The sequence below is a fragment of the Puntigrus tetrazona genome, chromosome 24 (assembly GCF_018831695.1).
Source record: "Puntigrus tetrazona isolate hp1 chromosome 24, ASM1883169v1, whole genome shotgun sequence".
NCBI lineage: Eukaryota > Metazoa > Chordata > Actinopteri > Cypriniformes > Cyprinidae > Puntigrus > Puntigrus tetrazona.
This window is the reverse complement of record NC_056722.1, coordinates 19619630-19632837: the sequence shown is the minus strand read 5'-3', so window position 1 is coordinate 19632837 and position 13208 is coordinate 19619630. Positions and strand designations below refer to the sequence as shown.

The 13208-nt window shown below is 38.5% G+C and overlaps 1 protein-coding gene across 8 annotated transcripts in view; it reads left to right on the top strand.

Annotated features, from left to right (window-relative positions):
- Positions 1-13208, top strand: part of phldb2b (pleckstrin homology-like domain, family B, member 2b) — a 37238-nt gene that overhangs the window by 10825 nt on the left and 13205 nt on the right. For 6 of the 8 annotated variants that reach the window (XM_043226060.1, XM_043226061.1, XM_043226058.1 and 3 more), the window contains exons 5-9: positions 2455-2574; positions 4499-5646; positions 9273-9614; positions 11674-11814; positions 12712-12849. In XM_043226060.1, coding sequence (XP_043081995.1) covers positions 2455-2574; positions 4499-5646; positions 9273-9614; positions 11674-11814; positions 12712-12849 — 1889 coding nt within the window. Of the gene's footprint in view, positions 140-2454; positions 2575-4498; positions 5647-9272; positions 9615-11673; positions 11815-12711; positions 12850-13208 lie in introns of all 8 variants that reach the window. The other 2 variants (XM_043226064.1, XM_043226059.1) reach the window with 2 other exon arrangements.

The window sequence follows — 13208 nt, the reverse complement described above, 5'->3', positions numbered from 1 at the left end:
GAAAGTGAAGCGGTCGCGTGAGACGCGCGAGCCTTTATCCTACAGTGAAACGCACGCGGGTCATAGCTTTCGGCGTCAAACTCTAATTGATTGCCCCGCTGGTGCTTTGGCGTACCCGCTCAATGGGACTTTCTAAAAGGTTTGTTTACTTTTTCTATTTATCGTTTTCCTCTGCAAAATTGATTTAGATATGTTGCTTAGACTTTTAAATTGAATCCACTGCAAGTCAAGGGCGCAAACGTTTCTAACGTTTTGAAGCCGCCGCCTACGTGCTCGTTCACGGCGACGTTCATTATAACAGGAATGTTCTTATTTTGTTGTATCACGTCCTAGTGGCACTGTTTTTTGATCTGCTTGAATGAGCCGTCTGGCTATTATTTACTCTTTTTCTTAATGGCATTTAATTTTAAAATGTATGTTTCTATGCAACCTGGTAATTTATTGACGTGCGTGACGTCATTATAAAGGTTATAAGGGAAACCACTTATTCGTATACAATATTCCCACATCTGTCTGCTACAAATACAAAGTCTGGTAGAAATCCACAGGTTATCTCTGTATGTAAATGATTGTCAAGTACAGAGACTGCTGTTGCTACAACTTATGTTAGTCACGTTGGGCTGTAATAAAATAAAATAAATATTTTAAAATTACGTTTTGGCTGATTTAAATTTATTGTGGCAGTCTAATTGCAGTCTAAATCGATAATCTTTATTATATATTTTTATAATAATTATTATATTAATTTACAATAAGTTGGTTTTAATGCATGCATATTATAATTTAACTTTCCTCATATGTTTTAGAGTATGGTTGACTGTGGTATGTTTTCTCTTAGTCTTTGCACAAAGGGTGACCATCAGGTTTCCTGTGCAAAAGACCAGATAATGTTTTTTCTTAATTATCAAATACCATTTACCTAATATCCATCCTATAATCTTAACTGTTTCTCCTCATTAACTTATAGCACTAAAAATTTATATGTATATGAATATGTACCATAAGATTGTTTCCTTATGGTGCTGGGTTAATCCAATAATTTGAGCAGGGAACTGTTCATAAAGTAACATGCACATTTGATTATGTGATCAAAGGACTCTTATTTTTAATCCAAGCCTGTCTTTTATAGGATGAGAGTTTATAGGATGCAGCAGCTGTGTTTGTGGATTCATTTGTGGGGCAGAAGGGCAGGAAAAGACTCGCAATAAACTACAAGTGTAAACTCTTTTTATCAAAGTCTTGGAAACATTTTTATGAACCTACACAAATGTATTCTGCATGGAAGTACATGAAACAGAATTGGAATACAGTCACCTTGGGTGCCAAAGCTTAGATGTGTACATCTTTGTTCTTTTGAAAGTGTATTTATTTAGCCTTAGGAGCACAGCTGTGTAGACTAAACACTTACGAGTGTGTGCACACGCACACGTGTGCCTGTTTATGTTTCTGTGTCGTGAGTGTTCCTCTGGACGTGCTTTGCCTATGGAAGTGTGTTGACTGACTCAGGGTTTTATTTTCCTGCACATTGTGTCCATCTGGTGTTATGAAATCTGTGCATCTCACAGCTCAAGCTGTATTTGTCTGTTCTGAGACGCATTAAAAGGAAATCCAGAGAAAGCTTTGAAGAAATGTTCTTCCAGTGTACCAAATCCGGGAATGTTTGAGACAGATTTAGGAGACTGAGTGTCAAGGGTTTGGCATGTTAATGACAAGCACGACTGGACGTTCAGTGAGCTCTTCATCTTTGTAGCATGTGGTGACCAAAAAGTACTGGAAAATCATATGCACTGTAAGGAAATATACCTAATATTTTTGTAAAATATTGTCTCTTTTAACTCAAAATTGTTGGTTCATTTATTTGGTTTCTTTCCTCAGGCTGCTGTAATGCTCATGCGTTGAAAACCAGTGCTAATTTTACAGACAGTTCCCATTCATAATTCTTGTTTTGTTGGAATTGTTTTCGCTCACACCAGCTTCTAGATCCTCACAGCGAAAAGACCACTGAGGCAAATATTTTGGGGTTTCACTGAGGAGGAAAAAGAGGTCCTACATATTTTCCATGAGCTGTTATTTCACTTTCTATGACTTTTTTCCGGGCTTGCATCCATCTGTCGTTCTGTGGTCTCTGATTTCAGATTAGTGGAAAGAGCAGACCCAGACCCTCAGGATGTAGTATTCTGCTAAGAAACAATAAGGAAAAACTGATGTATAAATCAGTTTTTATGGTAAAACAAGTTTTTCTTAATTAGAATTTGCAGCCATGCTGACTGACAACCTGAATAATTGAATTATGAGGTTGAAAGATTGATTTAAAGTGAACCATATAGGGTTCAGTGCTGTGCAAAGATTTCTAGTGCTCTTGGTTTCAATGAACTATGGACTTGAGTGATGTGAACACTAATCTGGTCTTTCTTCGATTGATCCATGTGTGTGTTTATTTTCCTTTCTCTGCAGGTTACACACTCTGTCTGGGTAAATCCTATATCTTTCGCTTTAACCATCCAGAGGAGGCCAACCGTATGAAAAGCATGCTGCCTCAGAAGAGTCCTGTATCTCCGCTGGTCTACAGCACAGGTAACCTTTCCTCCTTAACATCACTGCCACATTCCCTTCATTCTCTTCATCTTTCTTCTTTAACTATCCATCTTATGCACACAAACCCCCTCAGGAACTGAAACCACTAATCATTTGTACACCAATATGGCCTGTATCCTATATCACAACATGCCAGCTCAACATCTATGGAGGATCTTTTCTGTGTGTGTGTTTAATACATGGTTTCATTTATCTGTCACAGCTCTTTTACAGTCTGAAATCGGATCCTATGAACCTTTGATGTAGCAGAATTCTTTAAAGAACGCTTAATGTCTACTTTACAGACAAGGCATCTTTACACAGCCGAGTAAAGTCTACTTGGAGTAATCTCTGCTTCAATTTCTGTATAAAATGCCACTTTAAAGCCATTATAATATATGGCAGATGACCTACCTCAGACCACAGTATCAAATGCATGAATATGCAAATACATTTTCATATTTTTACATCTAATATTTATTTATTTTCTTGTTGATGTATACTAAACTGTTATGTTAAAACAAGATTTCTGAAAAACATGGTTTCACTGTATATATCTATATGAATTACTTTTACCGTTGAGTACATCCCCAAGGTTAGTTTTGCAAGAGTATATCTAAGCAAGCTCACACACTCTCAGGGAGCCAGTCTGTCTCATGGAATGTGTGATCTGTACACAGATGTGGTTTGGATTCCCCCGGTTGATTGATTGAAGAGTGAGGTGTAGAAAGTGACATAAATCATTGCCACCTCCTCTCAGTCTTTCTCTCACTCACACTGTGTTGCTAGACTGCAGGAATGATTCTTCACAAAAACAAATGTGCACCCACTCAGTGAAAGTGCATTGTACATAGCAAACCTGGGAAAACACACACTCTGGGCCTCACTGAGCTTGGTATACTGGTATAAGTTAAACTTTAACCCTTACGTTGCTGTCTAGTTTGTTTATGGGCTGATGGCCTTACCAGTGTGGTATATACACCAGCATGCATTAGTTTCTTTCAGTAGCCATAAAACTGAAGCTTGTCACTAAATGGTTAGCCAGAACCTCCCCATGTATGGTTAAAGTTTGTGTGAGCTTGCATGCCTTTCATCCCACCCTGTCAACCTTGTGATATAGCTTTTAGTTTCTGCTCTATTTCCTTCGTTACCCTCACGTGAGAGATTCTTCCATGATTTAAGCTTTGCTCCAGCCTAATGTACGCATACAAGCACCTTAAAGAGATAAAGGGATTTTTCTTGGCATGTGCAGGTTCATGCGTTTTATGAGCATTCATGTCAGTCATCTGAAGTGGGATTTCTTTGATCTTCACTGTCTTGGCACGTGGCGGATTGAAGCTTACGTCTCGTCCAGAAAGCAGATGAGAAAAGTGTGTCTGTGAAGGAGGGAGATAGAAGAGCAGACATAAAGGCCAAATTAAACATGAACATTAACAGTTATTTTAAAAGTTGGAAAAAAAATAGGCAAGTGCTTTGTGTCTTTATTTGTACTCTTTGTTTGCCTCATTGTGCTATGTATTATGTAGAGTAGACTTTGGTCTGTTTCTGTTTCTAGAACATTCTGGACTTTGCTCAGTTTCTGTTTTTAGAAAATGTGCTAACTGACTAGGTTTGTGTTAATGCCACATTGAATACTTGGACGGCAAGAAAGACAGGGCTTATTTATTGGACCCTGAGGGAAAACCAGTGATCTTTTGGTTCCAGGTTGTTGCAGGCCACACAGTCTCAGGTACAGCAGTCTAAGCTCCTTACACTCCTGCAAACAATTAAAGTCATTCCAGGAGTTAACAAGGAACAAGCAGACAGTTATATAATCCCTCATAACCTTTATCTTACTTGTAGTGGTCTGACCTTTTCAAAAACCAAGCTGCACTTATTAAACTCTTGTTTATTCTTCTGAAGAATCTTTTGTGTTTATTTTTAGATTATCTGAAGTTCAGCAGCGACTTCAGCCATTGTCTGGGTGGCTCTGGATCTAGAGGGATGCGCTCCGTCTCTGAACTGCGGGATTTGATGGACACTTTACAAAAAAAGAAGCAGGCATTGGAGAACAGTTTGCGAGCCAATGGGGACTCAAGTCCCTCCTACTTTAGCATGACGCAGTCTCCTCCCACCACACCCAATCTGCTGTCACCCATCACAACGTCCTCCCCAATATCCTATCAAGAACAAACCCGTCGGCTGTACAGCTCTGAAAGGCCACCACTTGCAGCCAAAGGGCCAGCACATACATCCAGTAGCATGCCTCCATCTCCTCGTCGTTCCGACCCTCGAGAGCGTGACACATTACTTCCTTATTCTCGACCAATGACCCGAAACCAATCTCAGGATAGTCTTCTCCTCAATACATCTGACAGTTGTCGTGCTGGGACTTCAGGTTCAGCCCTCTCAATGTGGAATGGCTCATCTACTGGTGTGACCGATTCTCTCCCTCCAACATCAGTAGGCGGTAGTGGTGCAGCCAGCATGCCTTCTAGTCCTCGTCTGTCTCGTCGATTCCACACCCCAGATGCAGGCCGTAATGGAGGACTCGAACCCACTCCACGGCAACGAAAGTACTCGGCAGGCTCACTTACAGGTATGAGTTCACACAGCCGCTCCCTACCACGCCTCTATCGACCTGCCGAGACTCAACTCACCCTCCCTCCAAGCTACCGGTCTCCTGATGGCCAGCTTTCTCGCCCAACTGGCTCCAAACACCAGAATGGTCATTCTGAAGTAGTCTCCATCTCGCTGTCCAATAAACCTGTAACCAAACACACCGAAGCCCCGCCAGACGTCACCATGACATCAGGAGAAGCCACCAGTCCCCGCCAGGCCAAGAAGGTGAGTTTGACATCCACCAGCTGCTACTCTGAACTGGACAGGCAAGCCATGCATGGTCCCTCACCAGCTCTGGAGATTGGTCTCGGGGAGAGAAGGCAGTCGTTTGGAAAGGCAGGCCTGGGTCCGCCCAGTGGCTTCAGGGAGAGAAAGGGCAGCATCAGCTCTCTCAGTGGAAAGGAGGAGCTTCAAGACTACCATCAGAGACAGAGGGATGAAAGACTGCGGGAGCAGGAAGTGGAGAGACTGGTGAGAGACTTTTATCACTTAAAGGGGAAAAAATAGAATTCTGTCATTTTACTCTTCCTCAAGTCATTTCACATATTTCATTCAACAATGTCTTTACTATGCGTCTGTGCCTTAAATGTAGTAGTTGCGTTGTCTATGCAGGGTCAGAAGACTGTTGGATTGCATCCAAAATGTTGTGTTCTGAAGATGAATGGGTTTGGAACAACATGAGAGTAATTAATAATAGAATTTTCATTTTTGGGTCACCCATCTCATTAATGTTGTTGATTTTGTTCCTTTAAATTCAGCATGAAAATGTAATTAAGTAGAGACTGTCATACCTTTCATAATATAATCAATTCCTAATGACTCCTAGTGATCCCACCCTACTTTTTTCACTTCAAACCTTCTAGTTAACGCTCAAATATGTCACATTTATATATACATATACATATGTCACTTTAACATAAAATATGCATATCATTTTAGAAGTACTCAAACATCTGCATGCCCAGTCACTTATGTAATTTTTATTATAATATTTTAGAAGCATATCAGTCATCTTAAGACTCACCCAGTATGAAGAACAAATGACTTTAAAGATTGATTTCATCTAGAATATTTAACATTCCTTCTCCATGATCCTGTTTTCTTTTCTCATTATGATGGGGGTATCACATTAAAAGCGGGTGATATTTCAATTCTTTTTGCAATATTGGATCTTGTGGGAGCTCAGATATTGGTGACCCCACCTGCAGCCTAATTAATCTTCCCGACAAACTTTGCGCTCTGGCATTCCTGTCGGTTATAACAAACACATTTGCCGGAAGGCCCCTCTGGTTCTCTGTAGTGGATGCGGTGGAAGACCCAAGCAGAGGTGTGGCTGCATAAACCTCCTATTAATAGACAGCTCGACAGCCCAGAACCACATCCACTTTCATTGAACCCGGCCTCTCAACAACACTCTCGCTGGGAGGCCGCCCACAGCTGCAGATGATCCTGGCAAATTGCCCATTCTACCATGCCAGATTCTTGCTTCTCTGCTGCTCTCAATGGGGTTCAAATGAAAGGCAACAGAGTTTTTGTATGCTGTGGTTAACAGAGGCCACCTGTGGCGCCGCCCTGCTGGGCAGAGGCCAAACCATCATCGTGGGACTCCCACTCATTAGTTTGCACCACAACTACAGGCTGGTGATCTTTACAAGGCCAGCACTGAGTGAAAACAAGGCCGCTACAGGTGGAAAATCATACCCACACATAAACTTTTAGTGGATTTCTCTAGAGAACATACTCTCTCAGAGGAATGTAATATTACAGACTTTAGCTATGGTTATACATGTCCAAAAAACACACACTCATTTTATGATGGCACAGTTGCATGGCATGTGGTGTTTTGTTTTTTTCTGTTCAGAACCCAATGAGGTCTAAAATACTGGGAGAAAACTATCCAATAGCATTTCCAAATGGCAGAAGCATTAAAAAATGTAAAAAAAAGTATTTCAAAGTATGCATTTCATGCATTTGTAATCTATTTATATATTTTATGTTGCTCACAATGATTTTAATTGCTTTGCTAATGACTTTGAATGGCTATCAGTGGACAAAGATGTTTTTTGTCAGCTTTTTTTTCTCCATGCAAGATCCTGTTTCAGTTCCTAATTAAATGAGCTTGTTCTAGCTAGAATTTTATTACCTGTTAGAGTTAAACTAATAGTTGTTGCTAACCAAAGGTGAAAACATAAGGATGTCAGACATCTATTAGGTGTTTCTATCATTTAACTAAACTTGAAATTAAATTACATTCTTGATAAACTTTGGTGTTTTGAAAAGTACTAAAATTAAACAGATTTTTTTTAATTATTTAAAATAAGATAAATTAATACACATAACAAAATTACATATTAAAAAAATACAAAAATTATTAAAATAAAATTTAAACACCATTAGGTTACTAAATGTTTTAATTATTTCTGTAAAAAATTTATTTGTATCTGAAAACAAAAGTTACAGATAAAATGTTAATAATAACTTACTTTTTTTATTTATTGCATTTTATTTATGGACATGGCAATAACATTGGATGAACCATATGCATAGCAATGGTTATATAATCTGAAAAGGATTTAAATATCAAGAATAAATACACTGTAAGACTAAAAAGAACCATTCTTTCAGTTGATACACACTGTGAAAAAAAAAATCTATGGTGAAAAATGGCTGCGGTTGCCGGAATTCTGCTGTAAAAAATAGATCACATTTTTGGTTTTACAATTTTTAAAATTTTAAATATTAAATATATCACAAGCTGCTTTTTAAATATGAACATATATAGCAGGTGCTCAGTGTCATTCACACAAACTTTAAACATTATGAATATGAAATATGCAATAAACATTAATTTAACAACATTGTAATATACAACCCTAATAAACATAACTCATAAGAAAAACTGAGATAAAACAAAAGAAAAAAAATGCAATGCAGGGAATTCTGGGAATGTAAATTTTTGGGTAAATTTTACAGGAATTTACCTTTTCCAACTGGTTTTTACTTTATATATTTTTTGGTTTTTTTTTACAGTGCAGAGTTTATGTAAACTGATTAGGATTATGGGAGATGATCCAATTAAGTTTTGCCCTTTATTCTTGAATTGGGGCTGTTAATGTGACATGAACAAAAGCGGAAGGACTGAATCCTGCTGCTCCTACTTGTATATCCTTTCCTGTCCAGTGCCAGCAATGTTTTTATTGGGTCTAGTGTCAATCTCTGCCCAGTTGCGCTCTCTCTCTCTCTCTCTCCCTCTCTTTACCATTTGCAATTTCCCTTCCCACCGACTCATCAAACCTCCCATCAGAGGGTTTTTGTTTCTGACACCAGCTTGGTTCGTTCATGTCTCTCTGTAATTTGTACTTGCTGTGCTAAGCAACGTAACTAAACCGGTCATCTTTTTGATGAGGGCATGATCTCCTCCTGTGAGGTGGAGGTCACCATGTGTCCTCTGACCTCCGGATCTGTTAATATGGTGAGTAAAGTGCTCTGTAGAATAGGGCATTGTGAATGCATAAAAGTGCTGGGCTTGTTTTGCGGACCAGGTTTTGGTTTACAAAGAAATGTCGTCTTTATGGATTTAATAACTGTTAGCATGCCGGTTTGTTCATTCGCAGCTATATGAACCGGTGGGATCATTTTTCTTGGCTCTGGAAATGCTCGCCTGAACTTGCTGTTTGCATTTCCATATCAGTCGATAAATACAGGGATTTTTTCAGGCCAAGTGTACTCCTTCATGAGCCAGGGTTGTTTTTAGATGTATGCGCCTGGTTGTTTTCATCTGGTCTTTCTCTGATCACAGTTCTGGGCTGTCAAGAGTGCTTTTGGAATCAGAGATGTTTGTATGTTAGACCTTTTTGGAAAAACAGAAGTAAGGTTCTTCTTTTAACTACCCATGGGCTATTAGTGGGAAATATCTGCACTGCATTTTCTTTTAAATAACAAACATGTTGACAACTGCTGCAGGTAAATCTGTTTGCATTTCAAAGGTGAGACAGGTTTCCAAATTGATCATTTCCTCCAGCCGTGTGATTGTGAGTTTTGATGCTGCAAGAGCCTGAATATGCATTTTTTTCATACTGTCTCTGTATGATTCAAAGGAACGTCAGCGTCTGGAGACTATCCTTAATCTATGTTCCGGGCTGGGCCGTGCAGAGCAGGACAGAACCGGCTTGGCCGTCGCAGACTTGCAGAAGATCAACAAGGAGCTGGAGAAATTACAGGTGTCAGATGATGAGTCTACGTTCTCAGACTCTGCAAGTCTCTCAGCCAGCATTTCTGCTGAAAACGACTATAGGCTTAAAGCCCGGGAGACCCTGGCCAGTGAGGAGAGACAGGTACGGCAGCGCAAGAATAGTGGACACAGAGATGTCAGGGCAGAAACAACAGCTGTCCTTGGCTCGGCTCCCACACCTTCTCCTCGGCTGACACGGATAAACAAGGTAATTGGTAAAGCTTCTCTTAAGCCACTTAAGCTTCTCTTAGAAGTGTATGAATGAGAGGAACTGACTTCATGCATCTACCAAAAAAAATCAACATGGTATTTGGTTAAGAATCATCGCATATGCGTTGCATCAAAATATTTTAATTCTCCAAATACTTTTTCAGGCCACTGATTATATTTAACGTACAGTAATATTAAATAACAATTGTTAAAATGGAAGTGTACGAAGTATTTGATTTAAAAATGTATATTATATTATGTTATGCTGGAATGGCATTTAATAAAAACATGTTTTTTAAAAAAAAATGTTTAATTGAATAAATGTAAAATAAATTATATTGTATTAATGAAATATAATAGAAATGGTTGAAAATGGAAATGTACGCTACTTAAACTTCAAATGCGTATATATATTATATTGTATTATATTGACATTATATAGTATTATGCTGTATTGTATTATATTATGCTGTAATGGTAATTTATACTTCATTTAATAAAAAAAACATACTTATTATATTATGATTTTAATTTAATAAATAGTTGTAAAATAAGTGTATTATAATTTCAGGAATTTATAATAATTGTAAATATTTTAAATGTAATATTTCTTTCTCCCATGTTTTCTTTATATAAATTCAATAAATAGTTTAAAAAGACCATATTAAAGAGTACATTCAGATATATTATAGTATATTACATTTATATTATATTAGTTTATTTTCTACACTTGTCAGATGACCTTCAGCTTTGATCACTTTCCATTATGGCTTCATGCATGAAGTGTTTTCTGCGTGTATTGTTCGTTTTAATCTTGTTAGGTAACTGAATCGTATGTCAAGCTAGTCCTTTTCCATACTGCTAATTCCTGTGACCTTTTAGAGAGGTTTTCCCACCCCTCTTCGGCATGCACACAACCTCACGCACACTTTAATCCAAGAAGGAATGTGCGAGTGTCTTCCCTTCAACTCCTGTATGGGCTAATCTAATTAGTCTGCTGCGCAGGAGTAGCAGTCATGTGTTGGTTCTGTTATTTATCCATCCAAAGGTATAGGTAATAAATGGCTTTGGACACCAGTTTATAGAAACTATAAATCTGTATTGGCCCTCTTTCTCTCCTGTAGCCCACACAGAAACAGCTGAAGCAGTTTAGAGTTGTGCCCTCCACAGTATAAACTGTGATGAGCAGATATAAACATCACTGTCCAAATATAGCAGGGTCATGCGCATTGTGTTTGGTAAATCTTTGCCTCACACAGTGCAAGAATAGCGGTCTTCTCACCCATATGTGCTGTCCTAATCATGCATGCACGAACATGTGGAATCTTCCAGGTCAAAGGTCAACTTTTTGCTAATAAAACTCAAAATAAGCAGATCACCTTCCACGGATATTGAAAATCTAGATAAATAATTGGTTTAGGAAATGGAGTGTGTAACGCCGCCCCTCTGTGCCTCGAAGTTTCTGTTGAACCCATTCATCATTGTTGGTGTTCATTCAGTAAAGCCTGTTTGTCAGAGTTAAAGATCAGCGCAGCTGCCAGAAGGGGGCATGTTCATGCTATAGATGGCTTGCATTAAAGGGCTTTGCACTACTAGCACTGCCATCTAGGCCAGTTCTAAATGTAGCATTGGGAATCTATTCAAAACCCAGTTTACTTGGAAGGTTAAACATTTTACTAATTGCAGATTTTATTAATTGTATATGCTCCTGTAATTTTTTTTGTCAAATAATTTTAGTGCTTTAAGTTTAAGGTATTTACCTAATATATAAAAAAATTATGTTAGCTTTATTTAAATTTCTAAAAATAGTTTTCAATCGTTTACATTTGTATTTATTTTTTGCAGTTTTTTAGGATAGAAATGCATTGAGGTAGGATGCAATGTGGAAGAGAGAGGAGGGTAGGGTTGTGAAAGGTCCCCAAGCCAGGACTCTTGTGATGCCAAAAGCTCAACAGCGATCTATGTCCATGCACTGACTGAATAATTTTTTCTTATGTATTTTATTTTGAATACATTGTTCAATAGTTGTGTGGTTGCTTACATTATCGTGTCTTCAGCAGACTGCGGAGGATGACTCACAGCTGAAGCTGGACGTGAGACGTATAGAGGAGGAAAGAATCCAAGTCCTGAACAATATGGAAGAGTTAGAGTTGAAGATCAAAGACCTGGACAACCAGATGGAGGAGTCCATCAGAGAGGTACAGTAGACACATGTACAGGTCAGGGAGGAAGTGGGAGAGATCAGAGCTGGTGGGAGAGTGTCTATGTGGGAGATTTGTGCATGTGGCAAAGCAATCAGGAGCTGTGATGAGGAGCACAGCTATACATGGAGGTCTGAACTGCCAAGAATAAATCTCTCTCACTTAAAGCCTCATTTTCTCTTTTTCCCTTTAAACGATGCACTTCATTCCTGATTCGATTTCAATATTTCAGTGCTCCCTCACTGTAATACACTTCGTTGTCATTTCTCCTATTTGTTCTTTTGTCCATAACACTCAGGTTGGGAGGACTAAATAAATTTAGAACAAAAATAAAGAACATTCTAAAAATCTAAATAAAAAACTTTTTGTGAAGTGGAAAGGCTCCATGGGGTTTAAAGGTTCTTCATGGAACCACAGATGGCAGTAAAAAATATCTGTAAGAGTTCAGCCTGCATTTTATCTGGCCTACTTTATGGTGTCTTGGTCCTTGCATATTGCTTCTGTTCCATTACTTAAGAACATATCCTATTTCTTTGCCGTCTTAAAGGCTGCAAAGCTGTTCATAAAGCTATTGCTAAGTTGGCCTTAAAGCAGAAATTCCCATCTCTTGATTAATGTTATGTAGGTAGGTTAGTATTGCGCCAGCAGTTCCTGCTAAGTCAGCTGTTCCATTAGTGCCCCATTCAGTAAAACCAAAACGTCAATGTTGTGCTCTAGTTTTATGAGGTTGGGCTTTTATGGGTTTAGAACGTGGGCCTCTTTTTATTTGTGTGAAATTAGGCACGTTCTAGGTGGTCCAGATCATAGTGAAATGACATCACTGTTGCAGTAGTGAATTTGAGATGGAGTAAAAAATTAACTAAAAGTTTGCTTTCTTGTTTGTTGTGTGTTTAGTTGGAAGTGGAGCGCGCTCTGTTGGAAGGTGAGCAGGATTCAGAGACGGCTCAGCTACAGCAGGAAAAAGACGCTCTGGAGCAACTTAAAGAGAAGATGGCTGACATCGAGAATAAAGCCCAGACGGAAAAATCTCAGGTATGTGCCATGATTAAAATCTGTATATCACTGGGGGGTACTTAACTCTACCTGGTGACAATACTAACTAGCGTGGCACTTTCCTAAACTGTCTGTTATTTTGGTGTGTACAGTAGTACATTAGTCAGATTCATTTTTACTTGTCCATTCAGACAGTTCATGTAATTATCAAAAGTGTGCAATTTATACTACTGTTTAAAAGTTCACATTCAGTATTTTGAATAAATTCTTCTGACCTTTCTTGACCTTTGAATAAAAGGTAATATCCTTTGCAGAAAAAAGAAGCACAACTGTTTTCAATGCTGGTAAAAATAAAAAATGCATCAGTATATTAGAATTATTTCTAAAGATTGTGACAC